Genomic DNA, 25,653 nt, shown 5'->3' on the forward strand with positions numbered 1-25,653 from the left:
CACAAGCTGACCACCCGAAGCAAAAAGCTGTTTAGTTTTTAATTTTGAACTCCTCACGGTACGATAGCACAGTGGTTAGCACTATTGCTTCACAGCTCCAGGTTCACAGGTTCGATTCCCTTGCTTGCTTGGGTCACTGGCTGTGCGGAGTCTACACGTTCTCCCTGTGTCTGCGTGGGTTTCCTCCGGGTGCTCCGGTTTCCTCCCACAGTCCAAAGATGTGCCGGTTAGATGGTTTGGCCATGTTAAATTGCCCTTAGTGTCCAAAAAGATTAGGTGGGGTTATTGGGTTACGGGGATAGGGTGGAGGTGTCGGGTGCTCTTTCCAAGGGTCGGCGCAGACTCGATGGGACGAATGTCTTCCTTCTGGGTGGTACGGTAGCACAGTGATTACCACAGTTGCTTCACAGCTCCAGGGTCCCAGGTTCGATTCCCGGCTTGGGTCACTGTCTGTGCGGAGTTTGTACTTTCTCCCCTTTCTTTCTGATTTTCAAATTAATCCAAGACACTTAAAATTTGTAACAGAATATACAATTCTGAATCTCATAGATTATCATAACATTTACAGTGCAGAAGGAGGCCATTCGGCCCATCGAGTCTGCACCGGCTCTTGGAAAGAACACCCTACCCAAGGTCCACACCTCCACCCTATCCCCATAACCCAGTAACCCCACCCAACACTAAGGGCAATTTTGGACACTAAGGGCAATTTATCATGACCAATCCACCTAACCTGCACATCTTTGGACTGTGGGAGGAAACCGGAGCACCCGGAGGAAACCCACGCAGACACGGGGAGGATGTGCAGACTCCGCACAGACAGTGATCCAAGCCGGAAACGAACCTGGGACCCTGGAGCTGTGAAGTAATTGTGCTATCCACAAGGCTACCGTGCTGCTACCGAATCTGAATGATGTGAGATGTGCTTGTTGGGTGAATTGGACATTCTGCATTCTCCTTCTGTGTATCCGAACAGGTGCTGGAATTGGAGACTAGGGGATTTTCACAGTAACTTCATTGCAGTGTTAATGTAAGCCCACTTGTGACGATAAAGATTATTATTATTATTAATGCAGTCATCCAGTCTATGTTTAGTCTCCCCAATGTAGAGGAGACCGCATTGGGAGCAGAGAATACAGTCAACCAAATTTGAAGGAGGTGGCCGTGGATGAGCGCAGAGGCTGGTGAAGTGAAACGTGAGGTCAAGAGGGACACTATCCTGGTCCCGGGAGGGAGGGGAAGGGGTGAGGGCAGAGGTGAGGGAGATGGGTCAGATACGGTTGGGAGCCTCTGCCGACCACGTGGGGGGAGGGGGGGCCTCAATTGAGGAAAAGGCAGACATGTCCAAAGCGCCATTTTGGAAGGTGGCGTTGTTGGAACAGATGCGACGGAGGCGGAGGAGCTGGGAGAATGGGACGTGTTTGTCTTGTTTGTCCTTTATCTTCGTTTCCCAAAACTAACTTGCTAAATCACGCTGCACTTTTCTTATTTCATTTCATTTATTGCAAAAAAAGTATCCCCAATTACAAATTATCCCCATTTTAATGGTGGACCAGCAACAAGTTCCACATTTTGACCAAACATTAAAAATTCTCCAAAGTATAATTTTTATTCTCTGTATTCAGTATCCACTCCCTCTGCTGACCAAACCTTTTCCATTTTGTCCCATTCACAGGTTGAGGTGGCGACCTGCAGAGGGCGCGCGGCTTGGGAGGTCGGAGCACTTTCCCTGGCGACCGGCAGAGGACGGGGGGTTTGGGAGGTCGAAGCGCTTTCCTCCAGCGACCGGCAGAGGGCGCGGTGTTTGGGAGGGCGAAGCTCTTTCCTCTAGCGACCGGCAGAGGGCGCGCTGTTTGGGAGGTGGGGGGATTTTCCCCTGGCGACCTGCAGAGGACAAAGTGTTTGGGAGGTCGGAGCTCCTTCCCCTGGCGACCTGCGGGGGGTCGCAGTGTTTGGGAGGTCAGAGTTCTTTCCTCTGGTGACCTGCGGGGGGCGCCATGTTTGGGAGGTCGGAGCTCCTTCCCCTGGCGACCGGCAGAGGGCGCGGCGTTTAGGAGGTCGGAGCTCCATCTCCTGGCGACCTGCGGGGGGCGCAGTGTTTGGGAGGTCAGAGTTCTTTCCTCTGGTGACCTGCGGGGGGCGCCGCGTTTGGGAGGTCGGAGCTCCTTCTCCTGGCCACCTGCGGGGGGCGCAGTGTTTGGGAGGTCGGAGTTCGTTCCCATGGCGTCCCGTGGGGCGGAGGGGTCGCTGGGTTTGGGGGAGGTCGGAGTTCTTTCCCCTGGCGACCGGCAGAGGGAGCGCCGTTTGGTAGGTAGGGGCGCCTTCCTCTGGCGACCTGCGGGGGGCGCGGTGTTTGGGAGGTCGGGGCTTTGCGGGACCGGGTTCACCTTTGCCGCTCGCTGCGTCCTCGGCGGCCGGTGGCGGTTGCTATGGCGGAGGGGCCTAGCGACCCGCTCTCCTATTTCGCCGCGTACGGGAGCTCGGGGTCGGACAGCGACTCGGACTCCGGGCCGGCCGTCTCCCCGGGAAGGGAGGGCCGAGCGGCGGGAGACCCGCTCCCCGCCCCGGGCTCCCGCGCCGCCCTGCCCCGGCCCGACGAGCTGTTCGGCAGCGTCTCCAGACCCAGTTTCCTGGGCAGCCCGAGGAGCGGCCTCATCGACTGGGAGCGGCGGCTGGTGCGGGCCCCGGAGGAGGTGAGACTGGGGCCCGGGGGCAGAGCTGCAGCCATTGCCAGGTGGCAGGGCCCACAGCAACTTACACTGCAGCGGGGTTGGCTTTACTGTCACCGCGGTGCAGACACGCGTCCCATCCGGGAGAAAACAGGACATACCATAAACACACAGTGTAAATACATAAGCACCGGCATTGGATGAAGCATACAGGGTGTAGTGTTAATCAGGTCAGTCCATAAGAGGGTCGTAAGAATTCTTACAACACCAGGTTAAAGTCCAACAGGTTTGTTTCGATGTCACTAGCTTTCGGAGCGCTGCTCCGTCCTCAGGTGAATGAAGAGGTCTGTTCCAGAAACACATATATAGACAAATTCAAAGATGCCAGACAATGCTTGGAATGTGACCATTAGCAGGTGATTAAATCTTTACAGATCCCGAGATGGGGTAACCCCAGGTTAAAGAGGTGTGAATTGTACCAAGCCAGGACAGTTGGTAGGATTTCGCAGGCCAGATGGTGGGGGATGAATGTAATGCAACATGAATCCCAGGTCCCGGTTGAGGCCGCACTCATGTGTGCGGAACTTGGCTATGAGTTTCTGCTCGGCGATTCTGCGTTGTCGCGCGTCCTGAAGGCCGCCTTGGAGAACGCTTACCCGGAGATCAGAGGCTGAATGCCCTTGACTGCTGAAGTGTTCCCCGACTGGAAGGGAACATTCCTGCCTGGTGATTGTCGCGCGATATCCGTTCATTCGTTGTCGCAGCGTATGCATGGTCTCGCCAATGTACCACGCTTCGGGACATCCTTTCCTGCGGCGTATGAGGTAGACAACGTTGGCCGAGTCGCACGAGTACGTACCGCGTACCTGGTGGGTGGTGTTCTCACGTGTAATGGCGGTATCCATGTCGATGATCTGTCACGTCTTGCAGAGATTGCCATGGCAGGGTTGTGTGGTGTCGTGGTCGCTGTTCTGAAGGCTGGGTAGTTTGCTGCAAACAATGGTTTGTTTGAGGTTGCGCGGTTGTTTGAAGGCAAGTAGTGGGGGTGTGGGGATGACCTTGGCAAGATGTTCATCTTCATCGATGACGTGTTGAAGGCTGCGAAGAAGATGTTGTAGTTTCTCCGCTCCGGGAAAGTACCTCTTCATTCACCTGAGGAAGGAGCAGTGCTCCGAAAACTAGTGTTTCAAACAAACCTGTTGGACTTTAACCAGGTATTGTAAGACTTCTTACTGTGCTCACCCCAGTCCAACGCCAGCATCCTAAACATCATTTGGACAGCACGATAGCACAGTGGTTAGCACAATTGCTTCACAGCTCCAGGGTCCCAGGTTTGAGTCCCGGCTTAGGTCACTGTCTGTGCGGAGCCTGCACATCCTCCCCGTGCGCGCGCATGGGTTTCCTCCGGGTGCTCCGGTTTCCTCCCACAGTCCAAAGATGTACAGGTTAGGTGGATTGGCCATGATAAATTGCCCTCCGTGTCCAAAATTGCCCTTAGTGTTGGGTGGGGTCACTGGGTTATGGGGATCGGGTGGAGGTGTTGACCTTGGGTAGGGTGCTCTTTCCAAGAGCCGGTGCAGACTCGATGGGCCAAATGGCCTCCTTCTGCACTGTAAATTATATGATCACTAGCTTTCGGAGCACTGCTCCTTCCTCGGGTGAAACAAACCTGTTGGACTTTAACCTGGTGTTGTAAGACTTCTTACTGTGCTCACCCCAGTCCGACGCCGGCATCTCCACATCATAAGAGGGTCATTTAGGAGTCTGGTAACAGCGGGGAAGAAGCTGTTTTTTTGAGTCTCTTCGTGCGTGTTCTCAGACTTCTGTATCTCCTGCCCGATGGAAGAAGTTGGAAGAGTGAGTAAGCCGGGTGGGAGGGATCTTTGATTATACTGACCGCTTTCCCCAGGCAGCGGGAGGTGTAGATGGAGTCAGTGGATGGGAGGCGGGTTCACGACTCTCCGAAGTTTCTTTGGTCTTGGGCCGAGCAGTTGCCATACCAGGCTGTGATGCAGCCCGATAGGATGCTTTCTATGTTACATCTGTAAATGTTGGTAAGATGTGGACATGCCAAATTTCTTTAGTTTCCTGAAAAATTATAGGCGCTGTTGCGCTTTCTTGGTCGTAGCATCAACGTGGGTGGACTAGGACTGATTGTTGGTGATTTGCACTCCTATCAATTTGAAGCTGTTAACCATCTCCACCTCAACCCTGTTAATGCAGACAGGGGTGTGTACAGTACCTCGCTTTCTGAAGTCAATGACCAGTTCCTTAGTTTTGCTGACATTGAGGGAGAGATTGTTGTCGTTATCCCATTCCACTAGGTTGTCTAGCTCCCTCCTGCATTCTGACTCATCGTTCGAGATCCGACCCAGTATGGTCGTGTCAGCAAACACGTGGATGGTTGGAGCCAGATTTTGTTGCACAGTTGTGTGTGTGTGTGTGTGTGTGTATAGGGAGTATAGTAGGGGGCTAAGTACGTAGCCTTGCAGGGCCCCGGTATTGAGGACTATCGTTTCCGGCACTTGGTGCTGAACTGGATTATTTGCTGAAACTTTTCACCTTGTACTCATTGGGACCAATGTTGTTTTTGGACCTGTTGATGAGGGACAATGAGGTCAGCCTGGACAGATTTGCTGTTCATTTCATTTATGTTTTCTTTAAAAACTCATATCTGCAGCGTAAACACTTTATATTTCCTCATCCAGTGTCAGCATCAAGCCCGTGCAGATCAGACATGGTTAAAACATCCTAAAGCTCTCTCTATCTCCGTGAAGTAGCTCCTACTGTGATATTTTCCCACAAGCTGTGATTTGGATGGGTGAGATGGCTGCAAGATGAATTTAGGGATACTTTTAAAGAAAGGAGCTGGGAAAACTGGATGTTAGTTGTTGCTTATATATGATATCTAGCTAAATGTTCCATACACATATGTTCAGTGGAAGCATGGGTAGGAAACTGAGTGGCAGAAATCAGAGAGTAGTGGTTAATGGATGGTTTTCAAGCTGGAGGGTGGTTTGTAGTGGAGTTTTTCCCAGGGCTGGTGTCAGCACCCTCACCTTTTCTGATATATAAATTAATGCCCTAGAGCTTGATGTACAGGGCACAATTCCCGCAATAAATCTTGGGATCATTCTGAACTGTGCGGAGCATTATGTAGCACTTCAGAAGGACACAGACAAGTTGGTGGATGTAGTTCACTGTGGAGAAATGTGAAGTGATTCATTTTGGCCAGAAGATAATATAAAACAAAGGGTACAATTCTAAAAGATGTGCAGGAACTGAGGCAAGTGGGTGTATATGTGAATAAGTCATTGAAGGTGGCAGGACGTGTTGAGAGAGCAATTAATAAATCATACAGTATCCTAGGGGCATGAGAGTACAAGAGCAAGGAGATTATGTTAAACTTCTTGTTTAAGGCACTTGTTTGGCCTCAGTTGGCTTATATTGTGTGCAGTTCTGTTTTTTTTTCTTTATTCATTTGTGGGATGTGGGCGTCGCTGGCGAGGCCAGCATTTATTGCCCATCCCTAGTTGCCCTTCAGAAAGTGGTGGTGAGTTGCCTTGAACTACTTCAGGTGTAGGTACATCCACTGTGCTGTTAGGGAGGGAGTTCCAGGATGTTGCCCCAGTGACAGTGGAGGAACGGCAATATATTTCCAAGTCAGGGTGACGAGCGACTTGAGGGAAGGTTGGGGGGGGTGGGTTCCCAGGTATCTACTGCTCTTGTCCTTCTAGATGGTAGTGGTCGTGGGTTTGGAAGATGTTGTATAAGGAACCTCGGTAAATTACTGCAGTGCATCTTGTAGATGGTACACACGGCTGCCACTGTTCATCAATAGGGTTTGGAGGGTTTGAATGTTTGTGGAAGGAGGAGCAATCAAGCGGACTGCTTTGACCTTGGTGGTGTCGGGCTTGAGTGTTGTTGGAGCTGCACTCATCCAGGCAAGTGGAGAGCATTCCATTACACTTCTGACTTAATAATAATCTTTATTAGTGTCACAAGTAGGCTTACATTAACACTGCAATGAAGTTACTGTTAAAATACCCTAGTCGCCACACTCCGACGCCACCCTGGTACACTGAGGGAGAATTCAGAATGTTCAATTCACCTAATAGCATCTCTTTCAGGACTTGTGCCTTGTAGATGGTGGACAGGCTTTTGGGGGTCAGGAGATGAGTTATTCACCGTAGTATTCCCAGCCTTTGACCTGTCCTGGGTAGCCACAGTATTAATATGGCTAGTCCAGTTCAGTTTCTGATCAATGGTAACCCCCTGGATGTTGATTGTGGGGGATTCAGCGATGGTAATGCCATTGAATGTATAGAGGCGATGGTTAGATCCTCTCTTGTAGGCACAAATGTAACTTGCCACTTGTCAGCCCGATATCACGTGGAGTGAATCGTATTGGCTGGAGACTGACATCTGTGATGCTGGGGGCTTCTGGAGGAGACCGAGATGGATCATCCAGTAGGCAGTTCTGGCTGAAGATTGTTGCAAATGCTTCAGTCTCGTCTTTTGCACAAATGTGCTGGGCTCCTCCATCATTGAGGACGGGGATATTTGTGGAGCCTCCTTCTCCAGTGAGTTGTTTAATTGCCCACCACCATTCATGACTGGATGTGGCAGGACTGCAGAGCTTAGATCTGATGCATTAGTTGTGTGATCGCTTAGCTCTGTCTATTACTTGTTGCTTATGCTGTTTGGCTCACAAGTAGTCCTGTGTTGTAGCTTCACCAGGTTGACACCTCATTTTTCGGTGTGTCTGATGTTGCCCCTCGCATGCTCTCCTGCACTCTTCATTGACCAGGGTTGATCCCCTGGCTGGGTGGTAATGGTAGAGTGGGGATATGCCGGGCCATGAGGTTGCAGACTGTGGTTGATACAATTCTGCTGCTGCTGATGGCCCACAGCGCCGCGTGGATGCCCAGTCGTGAGTTGTAGATCTGTTCGAAGCCTATCCCATTTAGCACGGTGTTAGTGCCACACAACACGATGGAGAGTATCCTCAATGTGAAGACGTGATTTTTGTCTCCACAAGGACTGTGTGGTGGTCACTCCTACCGATACTGTCATGGACAGATACATCTGCAGCAGGCGATTGGTGAGGATGAGGTCAAGTATGTTTTTCCCTCTTGTTGGTTCCCTCACCACCTGCTGCAGTCCCAGTCTAGCGGCTCTGTCCTTTAGGACCCGGCCAGCTCAGTCTGTGGTGGTACTACCGAGCCACTCTTGGTGATTCCCCACCCAGAGCATATCCTGTGCCCTTGCCACCCTCAGTGCTTCCTCCAAATGGTGTTCAACATGGAGGAGTAACTGATTCATCAGCTGATGGTGGCCGGTACGTGGTAATCAGCAGGAGGTTTCCTTGCCCATGTTTAACCTGAAGCCATGAGACTTCATGGGGTGCAGAGTCAATGTTGAGGACTCCCAGGGCGACTCCCTCCTGACTGTAAACCACTATGCTGCCACCTCTGCTGGGTCTGTCCTGTCGGTGAGACAGGACACACCCAGGAATAGTGACAGGGGTGTCTGTACGGTGTGATTCTGTGAGTGTTACTATGTCAGGCTGTTGCTTGACCAGTCTGTGAGACAGTTCTCCCAACTTTGGCACAAGCCCCCAGATGTTAGTAAGGAGGTCTTTGCAGGATCGACAGGGCTGGGTTTGCCGTTGTCGATTCCGGTGCCTGGGTCGATGCCGGGTAGTCCGTCCGGTTTCATTTCCTGTTTTTGTAGCGGTTGAATACAACCGAGTGACTTACTCGGCCATTTCAGAGGGCAGTTAAGAGTCATTGCTGTGGGTCTGGCCATGTTGGACAGACTGGGTAAGGACGGCAGATTTCCTTCCCTAAAGGACATTAGTGAACCAGATGGGTTTTTACGACAATCGACAATGGTTTCACGGTCATCATTAGACTTTTAATTCCAGATATTTTATTGAGGTTCCCAGATCATTATCCGGGGTCTCTAGATTACTAGTCCAGTTACAATACCACTACGCCACCATCTCTCCTGCACTTTACGGATGTGAACGCATTGGCGAGAGCAGAAGGGGTTTGCAAGAATGGTTTCAATTATGAGGATAGTTTGGAGAAGTTGGGACTGTTCTTCTTGGTTCAATCAAAGCATTCACGAGGGAATTAAACTCGTATGTAAAGGAAGAATATGCAGGGTTATGGGGAGAAGGCAGGAGAATGGATCTAAATTAATTGTTCTGAGCCAGTGCAGCCGTAATGGACTGAATGGCCTCCATCCAGACTGTAACAATCCTGTGATTTGTAGCTTAAACAAGAGGATGGTAGTTGAAAGTGAAGAAATCAGTCACCAAATGAGAGGAGTTACTCACCAGGGTTAGGTGACAATGTAACAATTAAACTATCAGCATAATGCAAATATGAGGGTTATAATATGGCGTATTTAATTTAAGGAAAAAATGAAGGCAGCCATGTTAATGATTAAAGGGAAGCCTGGGTTCTTTTGCTGGAAAGAAGGTGTTAGGTGTTTACACTTGGAGACAGTGGCATCAGTATCTGAGTTTACAGTGACCAGACTGCTGGTCTCCATAGTCCCAACAAAATTTCAAGAATTTGTTTGGTTTTCAAGTTTGTTTCATTAATATCTAGGAATTAGTCACAATAAAAGAGAAGACCTTTTTAATAATTGCTTCTTGTGCTAATACTTGGGTTTGCACTGATCTCCATTTCTGCTAATTCAACAGCCACCAAAAGAATTCAAAGTTTGGAAAACAAATGCTGTGCCTCCACCAGAGACTTATGCAGTGGAGGAGCAAAAGCCACCATTGGGTGTGGACATGGCAGTCAAATGGTCCAGCATGTACCAGGATAATGGTGATGATGCTCCACAACGTAAAGGTGCCTTGCTTCCTGAAGAACCTGAAATCTCTGACTCAGGTAGGATTCCAATCCCTTGGAAAACACATCACGCCGTTGGTCTGTCCCAAATGGAGTTCACGCAAACGTTAAATGCCATTTTGTCTCAGCTGGTAGTTCACTTATCCCTGAAGCAGCAGGTTGTGGATGCAACATTATGAACCATTTCCCTCTGTAGCAATTTTGTTTACTTAGTCACAGGGCATGATGGATTTTGAAAGCAATTGCAGGCAGAAGGGCACGAGGGTTGTTTTCCTTTATTGGCCAAAGCCTAGAGTAATAGAGCAGGGGTCATGACCCTGGAGCCAATTCATCATACGGAAGTTCTCTGGGCGTATGGCCGTCATCCATCCAATGAACATGATCAAAGCAGTGCAGAGGTCATTGGCTTAGCAGTGCGTGTATGCTGATGGGATTAGCATGCTCCACAGGACCAGCATTGACATCTTGTTCTTGCCAAGGATTGTCTGAGACAGCAAAGGTGGAAACTGTTCAGCCATTTCTCCAGGCAACAGAGAGAAGAATACGCCAAAGTGTGTCTGTGCCGGAACACAACCTGGTTTGATGTCACTGCAGATCGCAAAGGACTGCCATATAACTCCATCATAGCTGGCCTTGGCCTTCCAGGTTGTCTTAAACCACCAAAATGAGGAAAGGTTACAAGAATTTATTTTTATCCAGGTGTACGTTTGAACCTGGAACACTCAACCCCAGCGAGTGATGAAAACAGAATAACATAATAGCTTTCTAAAGTGACCAAATGGGGAAACAGTCACAGAATTGTTATAGCCCACAGAGGCCATTCGGCCCACTATGTCAGCACTGGCCCTCTGAATGAGCAAATCACTTTGTATCATTCCCCCAACTTCTTCCTGTAACCCTGCACATTCTTCCTTCTCAGATAACAGTTTAATTCCCTTTTGAATGCTTCAACTGAACCTGATTCCACCACACTCTCAGGCAGAGTATCCCAGAAGTTATCCACTTGCTACGTGACAAAGTTTATATTACTTTTTTTTTGTTTTACTTTAAATTTATGCTCTCTTATAAGACCATAAGACATAGGAGCAGAATTAGGCCACTCGGCCCATCGAGTCTGCTCCGCCATTCAATCATGGCTGATATTTTTCTCATCCCCATTTCACCTGCCTTCTCCCCATAACCCCTGATCCCCTTATTAATCAAGAACCTATCTATCTCTGTCTTAAAGACACTCAGTGATTTGGCCTCCACAGCCTTCTGCAGCAAAGAGTTCCACAGATTCACCACCCTCTGGCTGAAGAAATTCCTCCTCATCTCTGTTTTAAAAGATCGTCCCTTTAGTCTGAGATGGTGTCCTCTGGTTCTAGTTTTTCCTACAAGTGCAAACATCCTTTCCACGTCCACTCTATCCAGACCTCGCAGTATCCTGTAAGATTCAGTAAGATCCCCCCTCATCCTTCTAAACTCCAACGATTACAGACCCGGAGTCCTCAACCGTTCCTCATACGACAAACTGTTCATTCCAGGGATCATTCTTGTGAACCTTGTCTGGACTCTCTCCAAGGCCAGCACATCCTTCCTTGAATACGGGGCCCAAAGCTGCTCACAATACTCCAATTGGGGTCTGACCAGTGCCTTATACAGGCCTCAGAAGTACATCCCTGCTCTTGTATTCCAGCCCTCTTGACATGAATATTAACATTGCATTTGCCTTCTTAACTGCCGACTGAACCTGCACGTTAACCTTAAGAGAAACGTGAACAAGGACTCCCAAGTCCCTTTGTTCTCCATCCTTTTACGAGTGGGAACAGTTCTCTCCGTATACTCTGTCCAGACCCCTCATGATTTTGAACACCTCAATCAAATCTCCCCATGACCTTCTCCTCTCCAAGATTAGAGGAATGGGGTTAAGAATAGTCACCTGCGGCACCATGGCCAAACAGCCTCATTCAATGCAGTATCCCTGCTTGGTGGCGCTGCACATCTGTCCCGCTTCTAACTACCTCTCAAATTTACCTTTTTGATTCCCAGCTACCAATTACTGATTGAAAATGACCTCTCTGTTCATTTCTAATGCTGTCTTGCACTGAACTCCCTAGACAGCCAGTCTGCCGTGGTCTCTCAATTCAAAAGTAAGTCTGAAAATAGTTTATTTGTAGTCGCTTGTATATTTTAAAAAAACTATAAAGTGAATACAGTATAATCTGCATTTAAATTAATCGCTTTCCAAATTGTCTCCCAAAGCTTTCTCAGGATAATATCTTATTCTAGTTATTGCCGACTGTATATTTAAAAAAAATATTTTTTATTCTCTTTTTTCACATTTTCTCCCAAATTTACACCCACCAACAATAAACAATAATCAGTAACAAATATGTCAATCCCCATATCAATAACAACGATCCCATCCTCCCACCAAACATTAGCCCGCATGTTCACACAAAGAAATGACAAACAGGAATTAGGGATCACCCATAGTCGCCATTAACACACACAGCCCCCCTCCCCCCAACCCTCAACTAATGTTCGATGTTATCCAGTTCTTGAAAGTGCATAATGAATAATGCCCATGAATTGCATATATTTTAATGCAAGACGTATTACGGGTAAGGCAGATGAACTTAGAGCTTGGATTAGTACTTGGAACTGTGATGATGTTGCCATTACAGAGACCTGGTTGAGGGATGGACACGATTGGCAGCTAAACATTCCAGGATTTAGATGTTTCAGGCGGGATAGAGGGGGATGTAAAAGGGGTGGTGGAGTTGCGCTACTGGGAGGGAGAATATCACAGCTGTACTACGGGAGGACACCTCAGAGGGCAGCGAGGCTATATGGTTAGAGATCAGGAATAAGAAGGGTGCAGTCACAATGTTGTGGATTTACTACAGGCCTCCCAACAGCCAGCGGGAGATAGAGGAGCAGATAGGTAGAAAGATTTTGGAAACGAGTAAAAACAGGGTTGTTGTGATGGGAGACTTCAACTTCCCCAATATTGACTGGGACTCACTTAGTGCTAGGGGCCTGGACGGGGCAGAGTTTGTAAGGAGTATCCAGGAGGGCTTCTTAAAACAATATGTAGACAGTCCAACTGGGGAAGGGGCTGTACTGGACCTGGTATTGGTGAATGAGCCTGGCCAGGTGGTAGAAGTTTCAGTAGGGGAGCATTTCGGGAACAGTGACCACAATTCAGTAGGTTTTAAAGTGCTGGTGGACAAGGATAAGAATGGTCCTAGGGTGAATGTGCTAAATTGGGGGAAGGCTAATTATAACAATATTAGGCAGTAGCTGAAGAACCTAGATTGGGGGAGGATGTTTGAGGGTAAATCAACATCTGACATCATGTGGGAGGCTTTCAAATGTCAGTTGAAAGGAATTCAGGACCGGCATGTTCCTGTGCGGAAGGAGGATAAATACGGCAAATTTCGGGACCCTTGGACAACGAGAGATATTGTAGGCCTCGTCAAAAAGAAAAAGGAGGCATTTGTCAGGGCTAGATGGCTGGGAACAGACGCAGCCTTGTGTGGAATATAAGGAAAGTAGGAAGGAACTTAAGCAAGGAGTCAGGAGGGCGAGAAGAGGTCACGAAAAGTAATTGGCAAATAGGGTTAAGGAAAATCCCAAGGCTTTTTACACATACATAAAAAGCAAGAGGGTAGCCAGGGAAAGGGTTGGCCCACTGAAGGATAGGCAAGGGAATCTATGTGTGGAGCCAAAGGAAATGGGTGAGGTACTAAATGAATACTTTGCATCAGTATTCACCAAAGAGAAGGAATTGGTGGATGTTGAGTCTGGAGAAGGGTGTGTAGATAGCCTGGGTCACATTGAGATCCAAAAAGATGAGGTGTTGGGCGTCTTGAAAAATATTAAGGTTGATAGGTCTCCAGGGCCTGATGGGATCTACCCCACAATACTGAAGGAGGCTAGAGAGGAAATTGCAGAAGCCTTGACAGAAATCTTTGGATCCTCACGGTCTTCAGGTGATGTCCCGGAGGACTGGAGAATAGCCAATGTTGTTCCTTTGTTTAAGAAGAGTAGCAAGGATAATCCAGGGAACTACAGGCCGGTGAGCCTGACGTCAGTGGTCGGGAAATTACTGGATAGAATTCTTCGAGACAGGATTTACTCCCATTTGGAAGCAAATGGACGTATTAGTGAGAGGCAGCACGGTTTTATGAAGGGGAGGTCGTGTCTCACTAACTTGACAGAGTTTTTCGAAGAGATCACAAAGATGATTGATGCAGGTAGGGCAGTGGATGTTTTCTATATGGACTTCAGTCAGGCTTTTGACAAGGTCCCTCATGGTAGACTGGTACAAAAGGTGAAGTCACACGGGATCAGGGGTGAGCTGGCAAGGTGGATACAGAATTGGTTAGGTCATAGAAGGCAGCGAGTAGCAATGGAAGGGTGCTTTTCTAATTGGAGGGCTGTGCCTAGTGGTGTTCCGCAGGGATCAGTGCTGGGACCTTTGCTGTTTGTAGTATATATAAATGATTTGGAGGAAAATGCAACTGGTCTGATTAGTAAGTTTGCAGACAACACAAAGGTTGGTGGAATTGCGGATAGCGACGAGGACTGTCGGAGGATACAGCAGGATTTAGATTGTTTGCAGACTTGGGCGGAGAGATGGCAGATGGAGTTTAATCCGGACAAATGTGAGGTAATGCATTTTCGAAGGTCTAATGCAGGTCGGGAATATACAGTGAATGTTCGAACCCTCAAGAGTATTGAAAGTCAGAGAGGTCTAAGTGTACAGGTCCACAGGTCACTGAAAGGGGCAACACAGGTGGGGAAGGTAGTCAAGAAGGCATACGGCATGCTTGCCTTCATTGGCCGGGGCATTGAGTATAAGAATTGGCAAGTCATGTTGGAGCTGTATAGAACCTTAGTTAGGCCACACTTGGGAGTATCGTGTTCAATTCTGGTCGCCACACTACCAGAAGGATGTGGCGGCTTTAGAGAGGGTGCAGAAGAGATTTACCAGGATGTTGCCTGGTATGGAGGGCATTAGCTATGAGGAGCGGTTGAATAAACTCTGTTTGTTCTCACTTCAATGACGGAAGTTGAGGGGCGACCTGATAGAGGTCTACAAAATTATGAGGGGCATAGACAGAGTGGATAGTCAGAGGCTTTTTCCCAGGGTAAAGGGGTCAATTACTAGGAGGCATAGGTTTAAGGTACGAGGGGCAAGGTTTAGAGGAGATGTACGAGGCAAGCTTTTTACACAGAAGGTAGTGGGTGCCTGGAACTCGCTGCTGGAGGAGGTGGTGGAAGCAGGGACGATAGAGACATTTAAGGGGCATCTTGACAAATACATGAATAGGTTGGGAATAGAGGGATACGGACCCAGGAAGTGTAGAAGAGTTTAGTTTAGACGGGCAGCATGGTCGGCATGGGCATGGAGGGCCGAAGGGCCTGTTCCTGTGCTGCACTTTTCTTTGTTCGTTGTATTTGTAGAACCCCTCAGTTCAAACCTGACCTTCTCAAGAGTCAAGAATTCCAACAAGTCCCCCCGCCAGGGCACAGGGTGGGGAGGTTGCTCCTAACCTATCCGCATCCGCCTTCGGGCGATCAACGAGGCGAAGGCTACAACATCTGCCTCCGCACCGATTCCAACCCTGGCTGGTCCGACACCCCGAATATGGCCACCCGGGGGCCCGGGTCCAGTTTCACGTGCACCACTTTAAAAATTACCCTAAAAACCTCCTTCCAGTAATCCTCTAGCTTTGGACAGGACCAAAACATGTGAACGTGATTAGCGGGGCCTCCCCCGCAACGTTCACACACATCTTCTACTTCTTCAAAGAATCGGCTCATCCTCGCCCTCGTGAGGTGTGCTCTGTATACCACCTTCAGCTGTATCAGCCCCAATCTCGCGCACGAGATGGAGGCACTCACTCACCGGAGCACCTCACCAGAGCCCGTCCTCCATATCCTCTCCCAACTCTTCCTCCCACTTTGCTTTGATCCCGTCGAGTGGTGCCTTCTCCTCTTCCAAAATAGCCCCGTAAGCAGCTGACACTACCCCCTTCTCCAGTCCCCATGTCGTCAGCACCTCCTCCAGCAATGTGGAGGCCGGCTCCACCGGGAAGCTCTATCTCCTTTCTGGCAAAATCTCGAACCTGCATGTATCTAAACATTTCCCCCTGCTCCAGCCCATACTTCGCTTCCAGCTCCTTCAATCCTGCAAATCGACCCCTAAGAAACAAATCTTTTAGTGTCTTAACCCCCTTCTCCCATTTCCGAAAATTTCCATCCCACTTCCCTGGCTCAAATCTGTGGTTCCCCCGAATCAGCATTTCCCTTGACCCTGCCCCCAACCTGAAGTGTTGGCGAAACTGCCTCCAAATTCTCAATGAAGCTATTATTACCGGACTCCCTGAGTATTTCCTCGGGGCTATTGGGAGCGGCGCAGTTGCTAGTGCTTTCAATCCTGACCCCCTGCACAAACTCTCCTCCATTCTGACCCACTGGGAATCAACCCCTCTGACCCAGCTCCGCACCTTCTCCACATTCGCCGCCCAGTAGTAATACATCAGGTTCGGAAGACCCAAACCCCCTGCCTGCCTTCCCCTCTGTAGCAGCACCTTTCTCACTCTGGCCACCTTCCCTCCCCATATGAACAAAGTAATCCTTCCCTCAATCTCTCTGAAAAAAGCCTTTGGCAGGAAAATCGGCAGGCATTGAAAAATAAACAGAAATCGCGGCAACACGTTCATTTTCACCGCCTGTACCCGACCCGCCATCCCACCTTGCCAGACCAGCTTCCAATCTCCCCACCAAACTAGAAATGTTGTACCTGCGGAGCCCCCCTATGGAATGGCAGGCTCCCCCACCCCTGCCCCCACCCCCGGCCGAGACACTACAAAATACTCGCCTTTGTCTAGATTTAGTTTGTAAACTGAGAAAGACCCAAACACTCGAAGCAGCTCCAATATTCCTCCTATCGACGCACTCAGTTCTGACATGTATAACAACAAGTCATTGGCATATAAGGACACCCTATGCTCTATCCCCCCCCCCCCCCCCCGCACTATTCCTTTCCATACCCCCAAACTTCTTAATGCGATGGCCAACGGCTCAATCGCGAGTGCAAACAGCAGGGGGGACATAGGACATCCCTGCCTAGTCCCACGGTGGAGAGAAAAGTATCTCGAGCTGATGTTGTTTGTGCGGACACTCGCCCTCGGCTCCTTATATTGTAGCTTTACCCAGTTCACAAATCTTGGTCCAATCCCAAACCGCTCCAGCACTGCCATCACGTACCCCCATTCTACCCGGTCAAACGCCTGCTCAGCGTCCAATGCCACAACCACCTCTGTTTCCTTCCCCTCCGCCGGTGCCATAACGACGTTCAATACCCTCTAACGTTTGAAAACAGCTGCCTCCCTCTCACGAACCCCGTCTGATCTTCACCTGTCACCTTCGGGAGGCACTCCTCCAGCCTACCCGCCAGTACCTTCGCCAATACTTTTGCGTCCACATTCAGAAGCGATGTGGGCCTATACGACCCACCCTCCCTTGGATCCTTATCTTTTTTTAGCAACAGGAAAATCGATGCCTGCCCCAAAGTTCCCTATCGCCTCTTCAAACATCCCCACCATCAGGGGTGCCAGCTTATCCTTGAATTTTTTATAATACTCCACCGGAAACCCATCCGGCCCTGCCACCTTCCCCGACTGCATCCTCCCAATCACATCCTTTATCTCCTGCTCCACTATCACTCCTTCTAAAGTAGCCCTGTCTCCCTGCCCTAACCTCGGGTACTCCAACCCATCTAGAAATTCCTGCATCTCCCGGTCTCCCCCAGGTGGCTCTGACCTGTACAACCTCTCATAAAATTCCTCAAAAACCTTGTTAATCAGATCCGGAGCCACCACCAACGTCCCTGCCCTGTCCCTCACCTGCACAATTTCCCTTACCGCTGCCACCCTCCGGAGTTGACTTGCTAACATACTTTTGCTTACTGTATATTGATTATATTCTTGGCTTTGTTATCTTATAATATGAGTGAGACCAAAGTTGGAAGATTCTTAAGGCCCATTATCTGTCATGGAAAGGTCAATCTGTGGTAAGTTATGGAAAACTACCAGGTTTTCTTTATATTAATGGATGGAATGATTCCGCTCAGCCAGAAGCAGTCAGAATCCCCACATCCAGCCTCCACTGCGGGCGCTGGCCCCCTCCCTTGTTTCCCCACGTCGACTAGCAGCAAACTCCACATCGTCCCAGCTCGGAGCATAAATATTCACCAGCACCACCGGCATCCCCTCCAATTTCCCACTCACCATAAATACCTCCCCCCAGAGTCAGCCGGTATACTCCCCACTTCAAACGGCACCCGTTCGTTAATCAAAATCACCACCCTCCTTGTTTTGGAATCTAGCCCCGAATGGAATACCTGCCCTACCCACCCTTTCCTCAGCCTAGTCTGATCCCCAACCTTCAGGTGTGTTTCCTGCAAAAGAGCCCCATCTGCTTTAAACTCTTTAAATGTGCGAACACACGAGCCCAGCTGACCGGCCCATTCAACCCCTCACATTCCATGTGGTCAACCTGGTCGGCTCCCCCGCCGCCACCGATCAACCATGGGCCAGTCTCAAGCCCGCATCCAGCACCTCCTCAAGCCCGCCCTCGGGCGTCCACCGTCATCGACCCTCCCCATACCACATTTTAAAAACCCTTCCCCTGTCAGCAGTTCCTTTTCCACCCGCCTCTCCACCCCACCCACAAAATAACCGCCCCAACCCCCATCAACACTAACCACCTGCTAACCCCCCACTGCGCTTCTGTGAACTAGCCTGCCCAGCAAGACTGGGAGCTTCTCTTCCCCACCCCCATGGCGCCTAGCATCCTACCCCCCACTGATCCCCGCCCCCCCCCCCCCCAAACATCCCGGTGCAAATGTGACAACACCAACCCAAACACAAAGAAAAGATCAACCCACCATCCCCCATCAAGCAAAAACTCAGGACCATGGCCCCAATAGAATACAAAACAAACCTGAAGGAACAGGTATGGGCAGCACGGTAGCACAAGGGGTTAGCACTGTGGCTTCACAGCGCCAGGGTCCCAGGTTCGATTCCCCGCTGGGTCACTGTCTGTGCGGAGTCTGCACGTTCTCCCCGTGTCTGCGTGGGTTTCCTCCGGGTGCTCCGGTTTCCTCCCACAGTCCAAAGACGTGCAGGTTAGGTGGATTGGCTATGATATTGCTCCTTATTGACCAAAAAGGTTAGATGGGGTTATTGGGTTATGGGGATAGGGTGGAAGTGAGGGCTTAAGTGGGTCGGTGCAGACTCGATGGGCCGAATGGCCGCCTTCTGCAATGTATGTTCTATGAACAGAAAGCGAGCATCTCCTCCAAATTTCAATGTCCCCCTTCTCCTGCCAGTTCATTGTCTCTGACAAATTACATTGCCTCCTCCAGCATCCCAAAGTACAGCTCACAACCTTTATAGGTCACCCACAGGCACGCCAGGTACAGCATACCGAATTTCACCCCTTCTTGAAGAGGTTCACCTTGTTGAAGCTCGCTCTCCTCTTGGCCAGCTCTGCATCTAGGTCCTGATATACACGTAACTCACTGCCCTTCCAGGTACAGTGCCCCATCTGTCTGGCCCACCTCGAGATCCGCTCCTTGTCCAGGACCAGTGCAGATGCACCATCATCGCCCTCGGCGGCTCGTTCCCCTGCGGGTTCCTCATCAGCGCCCTGTGTGCCCGATCCACTTCCAAAGGTAGTTCAAATGCCCCTTCACCCAGCAGCTTCTCAAACACCCGAGCCACGTACTTGCCAGTGTCCGCTCCCTCGCTGCCCTCCGGCAGACCCACAATCCTCAAATTCTGCCTGAGGGACCGGGTCTCCAAGTCCTCCACCTTATTCTGCAGTCACCTCTGATTATCCCGTATCACTCCCAGCTTGGCCGTCATCGAGACAAGCTGCTCCTCGTGCTCCCCTACCGTTTCCTCCACCTTCCGCATCGCCTGATTCTGGGCCTCCAGCCTCGTTTCCCGGCGGTCGATCCCCGCTTTTATCGGGTCCACCGCCCTGGCCAGGCCCTCCAGATTCTCCTTCCCCTGCTGGGTTAACCTCTCGTTCAGGAAGCCCACCAGCTGCTCCGTCGACCATTGAGAGGGTAGGGCCGGTCCCTGACCCTCCGCCATCTTCTCCTGTGTTGCAGGTACAATTCTTACTCTCTCCAACTGCTCCTTTCTTTTTGGACAATTCCTGGTCCACAAATCCAACCACTGGCGGGACACTCTCTCCTTCCACCTCTTCTGCACCTTTTTTGATTAACACATCCACCCGTTAGCTGGGAAAAGGTCCAAAAATATCACCACGAGCGGGAGCCACCAAATGTGCGACCACTCGCACCATGGCCGCCACCGGAGGTCCGGTAGAAAGATTCTGACAACCCGGTCCAAAACCTGCCTCTGGATCACTCACTGGTTCGTTTCAATGGAAATAATTCAGAAACTTGTCTTGAATTTAACTTTCTCACCATCGCATTTCCGCCATATTCTCCAAAGCGGCATCATGATGTGCATTAATGTCCTCGCCAATACCCTGACCAGCATCAACAATGCAGAGAAATGTGGAAAACAGCAGGTTCTCAGTCGGCCGTGTCCAAAGCGATTGTAAGATTCCTGACTGTAATGCTGAAGCATGGCGACATTAGAGAGTTTGAGATTATTGATTACCACAGGGGTGAGAAAATAGTTGTCAATCTCACAGGCAGACTGAATAAGTGCGGTGTCATTAGCTCTAGATTCAATGTTCGAGTAAAGGAGATAGGTGGCAAAATGGACGACTGTCTTCCTGCAGTTTAGGTATCTTGTTCCAACGACTTCAGCTGGCATAATCTTCATTGTCACAAGTAGGCTTACATTAACACTGCAATTAAGCTACTGTGAAAAGCCCCTAGTCGCCACACTCCGGCGCCTGTTCAGGTACAAGAGGGAGAATTCAGAATGCCCAATTCACCGAACAGCATGTCTTTTGGGAATTGTGGGAGGAAACCGGAGCACCTGGAGGAAACCCACGCAGACACGGGGAGAACGTGCAGACGCTGCACAGACAGTGACCCAAGCCGGGAATTGAATCTGGGACCCTGGAGCTGTGAAGCAACAGTGCTGATCACTGGACCATGAAGAGGTCAAGCAAAAACAAACGGGAGGAAAAATCCTAGGATACATTTTCTAAAACATGAAACCAGTCTATAATAAAACATTGAAACCCAAAAAACCCTTCTCACCAACATTCTCCTACTTGTTTAATGTTCTTACCCTTGCCTAGATCAAAGATGGAGGTGCAATAAAACATTGTACAGGCTGTTCTGTTCCCCTCTAGACTGCTGCTCAGGGCTAGTTGGGGCTCCTTCTTGCTGCGTAACGAAATCTATTCTAATTGGTATCAACAGAATCACTAGATGTCTAACCGAGTTACTTACTGCTGGATACTTTCTCTCCTTTCAGATGAAGAGGATGCAGAGGACCCGTCGGCGAAGAAACGCAAGATTGAAACGTTTCAACAGAAGGAGAAAAGAAAGAGAAATCAGGGGCAAGCCAACAGGGAGAAAAGTTTTGTTGAAGAAGAAAAGCGAATTCTCAGACAGGAGTTTTGCTTAAAAGATTGATGAGAACGTTAACTCGATAAACCCCCTTCCCCGTCGAGTTTGCCCTACTCCACCTGAAGCTGAGTGGCTCACAGCTTCAGAAGATTAAATCACACACTTGGTGTTCGGGATAAAACTGCTTGTGAAGGCCAGGTGGAAGCTGCAGAAAGAGACTGTGTGAAATAAAGCTGTATATATTGTTCACTCGTTCTTTTCAAATAAACAAGAGTGAAACCTTTTTACAGGGTGCTAAGAGAAAGCGGTGAGAAATCTATCGGCTGGTTCTGACTTCTTAGTGTGGACTTTATATTTTTTCCCCTTAAAAGTTGACATTTTGATTTGATGCAGCCATTTTGATTCAGGGGGCACTCTACCCGTGTTCCAGTTTTACTTCAGGAACAATCAAAATGACGTGTACAGCTGACTCAAGTATGGAAAACAGGCTTAATTTGTACCCTATTAGAGGAGTTGTTACACCACTGCTAATTTACTGAACACGAGTCCAAAGTCTTAACATAGCCTGCTCAGATTTGGCATCTGTTGTTCTGACCATGTGTTCCGGTAACCTGTTGACTTTTTAATTGTTCTATCACCTTTAACATTGAAAGTATCATGTCTGTGGTTATGTATGAGTTCCATCCTGTATGAAGCATACAGATAATACGGAGTAGAACCAGGGCCCACAATTATAAGCTGTTTAGTCACAAATCTCTTTACCCAGAGAGTGGTGAGTATTTGGAACCACCTTGTGGTTGAAGTGAATAGTGTGGATATGGTGCAGGGGAAATTGGATAAACACAAAGGAGAAAGAAACAGGAGAATATTCTAATAAAGTGAGATGAAGAGGGGCAGGCTTATGTGAAGCAGAAACGCCAGCATGGGCGGTGGGGCCGAATGGCTGTAAATACTTTCTGATATAACAACCTCGTATGTTTAGTTGAAGTTAAGATTTGGAGCTTTTTCGGTGAATGCAATACAGTTTGGGATGCTTTTCGTACGCACATGTGGACATGCTGATCTTAATTAAACACTTATTTCGACATGAAAATGTCCTTTAAGATGTACATGACTCATTAACTTGTCATTTGCTTATTAACCATTGTGGTTTCAGTTGCGAAATGATTGGGCAGTAGCTCAGATACGTCTCTGCTGATTGCAAGGTGTTGACTTTAGGAAGAAAGAGAAAAATTGATCTCAGGATAACTTTGACATGAGCAGAGGAAATACATCACTGGTTACAGCATTGTGTTTGAAACATCTCGACCGAACAAAACAGCTCAGCTGGCATCAGGCAGCTGGACGAGGAATTAACTGTGTTCGTGTTCACAATAGATCCTTGGATGGAAATTGTTATCACATGACTTTACGAATGGGTCAAATAGTTAAGTGAGGTTCCCATGGATACAGAAGGAGAAAGTGCCGAAGAGAAACTTTGCGGGATTGCGGTTTACAATCTGAATTAAGATACTGGATCAAAACCAGTTTGCACCATATTTCAAACGAGCTGATAATGGCTGTGACAGAATTGGAAGAGAGGGGTTTGAAAGTTGGTGTACTCCTGCAGCTGGAGTTTGAGCTCCAGGTGCCAGAGCTCAAACTCTGCGATGACGAGAAGTGAGCTGGCCTAATTTAAGTTATTGTGGATGTGTGGGGGTCTTGTATATTTACTATGCTCGGTATATCAATATAAGACAAGGCAGAGACTCAATCTTGTATTCCTTAATAAAGTATTCAAATTGATAAATTCTTGGACTTATTAATAAGGTAAGCGGGAGAAACAAAATCTAACACCAGGATTCTACCTGGAGAGCATCCAGGCACGAAACGTGAGCTCCCTTCTCTATGGACGCTGTCAGACCTGCGATTGTCCAGCATCTTCTGTTTTTGTTTCAGATTCCAGCATCCCCAGTAATTTGTTTTTATCTTGGATATTCTCAGCCCAGTTCATAGCATAAGCAATAGGACCAGGAGTTGGCCATTGGCTTTGAACCAGCACTGCTGTTCAATAAGATCATCATGGCTGAGCACCTACGTTCTTGCACTGTTTCCACATTCGTTAATTCCCAAAAGCCCATCGCTCTGTCACGAATATACTCAATGATTGAGCATTCACAACTCGGGACGGGTAGAGGAATAGAGAATTCCGAAGGTTTGCAACTCTGGAGAAATTCCTGCTCATCTCTGTCCTAAATAGCTGACTTATTTTGATATTGTGGTCATGTTCCAGATTTACTGGCCAACGGAAACATTTTCTCAGCACCTACACTGTTAAGCCCCTCAAGAATTTTATGTTTCAATTAGATTTTTCATTCTTCTAAACTCCAGGGAATATATTTCTAGCTTACTCGATATTTCCTGATCCCAGAAAGCAGTCGACTGAACCTTTGCCTAACTCCCTTTTGTGCAAATATGTCCTTCATAAAAATCATTCATTCGTGGGCTCTGCCTAAAGGCAAGTCCTTGGCTCATTGTCTGCTGATACTTCATCCTGAGTGGATTTCTTGGCAGTTTTTGTCAGTGGTAGTTTGCCACTGTCTTCTCAGGACCAGGGTCGGGAAGCAGGTCCCAATGGAGTTTAACCCGCACTGTTGGGGATGTTCTGAAGCACACTCTAGCCAATGGAACTAACCACCCCGACCCACAAATCCTCCACCTCCACTTTCTTTAGTTTTTTTCCACCGAAAGACCCGTGGTACTGCGACCAACCCTGTGCTGTTAGTACCAATCTGGTTCACATTGGCCATCCGCTCCATATTCCTACCACTCTGGATAAAGAGGTTTCTTCTGCATTTCTTTTTGTACTTCTTGGTGATTATCTCACAATAAAGGACTCTAGTTATATGTGGCATGGTAGCACAGTAGTTAGCACTGTTGCTTCACAGCTGCAGGTTCGATTCCAGCTTGGGTCACTGTCTGTATGGAGTCTGCCCGTTCTCCCTGTGTCTGCGTGGGTTTCCGTCCACAAGTGCTGTTAGGTGAATTGGACATTCTGAATTCTCTCTTGTGTGTACCTGAACAGGTGTCACTATGTGGTGACTAGGGGCTTTTCACAGTAACTTCATTGCAGTGTTAATGTGAGCCGACTTGTGACAATAAAGATTATTATTACAGGGGAGGGGAGGCAGGTGGTATTGGCATATTGTCACTGGACAGAGACCCAGGATAATGTTCTGGGGTCCCGGGTGCAAATCCCATCACTGCAGATGATGAAATGTGAATTAATTTATAAATCTGGAATTAGTTTAATGATGACTTGTCCCCTTGATCACCAATGTCGATTGTTGAAAAAACTACCTGGTTCACTAATGTCTTTTCGGGAAGGAAATCTGCCATCCTTACCTGGTCTGGCATGTATGTATCTCCAGATTCACATCAATATGGTTGACTCTTAATTGCATCTGAAATTGCCCAGCAAGGCACTCAGTTCAAGGGCAATTAGGGATGGTGTGTATTTGTGTGCATGTGTTCCAAGGTTTAGATCATCAAAAGGGCTAGGTGTAAACTCAGGCATTTGAAGAGATGACCAAGTTAAATAGAACTTGAGTAGAAATTTGCATCAGGAGATAAGTGAGGATTTGGATTTTAGCTGTTGAATTTTAAAGGAGGTTTACAACTGGTCCTGATCAGAATTGAATAAAGCAAAAAGATTATATTTATTTTGCCTGAAAATAATGGCCATTGGGGAAAAAAATTAATAATTTTTATATTCCAGGAAAGCTAAATTCCAAATGGTTTTAACAATGAAAGAGAAGAAAAATATTGAAGGAAACTATTGCAATCCTAGACTAGGCCCCCAACAGTGGCCAGGATACTGTACTGAAAACCCAATATTTTAGTTCATTTTGTAAGATGGTGTGGAACGAATACTTCGCTCCAGGCACGATTGCATGAAGAAATATGAATTTAGTAATGTAAAACAAAACATTTAAAGAATATATATTTTATTCCTAACATTATCAAATTCTTACATACAAAGGCTTAACTATCTCATATAAACAGTTTGTCATTTTTATTTTAACAAAGTTTAACAAACTAACCCGCTCAGCCCCACGAGCCTCCCTCCCTTATCCCTTCCCCTCCTAACCCCTCTGCCCCATCCCCCTAACTGCTGGCCACGAACAGGTCCTTGAAGAAAGTGATGAACGATATCCGCCTGGAATAGAACCTTTCTTCTGACCCTCTCCGGGTGTATTTAATCTTTTCCAATCACAGGAATTCTGCCAGGTCACTCAACCATGCCAAGGCCCTGGGTGGCACCGCCAACCTCCACCCAAGCAGCATTTGCCTCCGAGCTACCAAGGAGGCAAAGGCTAAGACATCAGCTTTCCCTCCCCTTCAAGGAGCTCCGGGAAGTCCGACGCCCCAACAATCGCCACCAGCGGACATGGCTTGAGTTTGACCCCAACCATCTCTGACATGATCTCAAAAAATGAGACCCAGAACCCAACTAGCTTGGGGCAGGACCAGAACATGTGTGTGAGTGATTCGCAGGGCCCCC

General features: G+C 48.4%; 1 protein-coding gene and 1 pseudogene across 1 annotated transcript; both read left to right on the forward strand.

Moving 5' to 3' along the window:
• The first annotated feature begins 2,396 nt into the window (after positions 1–2,396).
• c7h1orf52 (chromosome 7 C1orf52 homolog) lies at positions 2,397–22,899 on the forward strand. Its single transcript, XM_072510311.1, has 3 exons — positions 2,397–2,693; positions 9,388–9,580; positions 21,016–22,899. The coding sequence occupies exons 1-3, from the start codon at positions 2,430–2,432 to the stop codon at positions 21,174–21,176; spliced, it is 618 nt and encodes a 205-aa protein (XP_072366412.1). The 5' UTR covers positions 2,397–2,429; the 3' UTR covers positions 21,177–22,899.
• Positions 19,880–20,981, forward strand: LOC140426027 (small ribosomal subunit protein uS8-like; annotated as a pseudogene).
• Positions 22,900–25,653: the final 2,754 nt, after the last annotated feature.

This window comes from Scyliorhinus torazame, chromosome 7, assembly GCF_047496885.1.
Source record: "Scyliorhinus torazame isolate Kashiwa2021f chromosome 7, sScyTor2.1, whole genome shotgun sequence".
Lineage (NCBI taxonomy): Eukaryota > Metazoa > Chordata > Chondrichthyes > Carcharhiniformes > Scyliorhinidae > Scyliorhinus > Scyliorhinus torazame.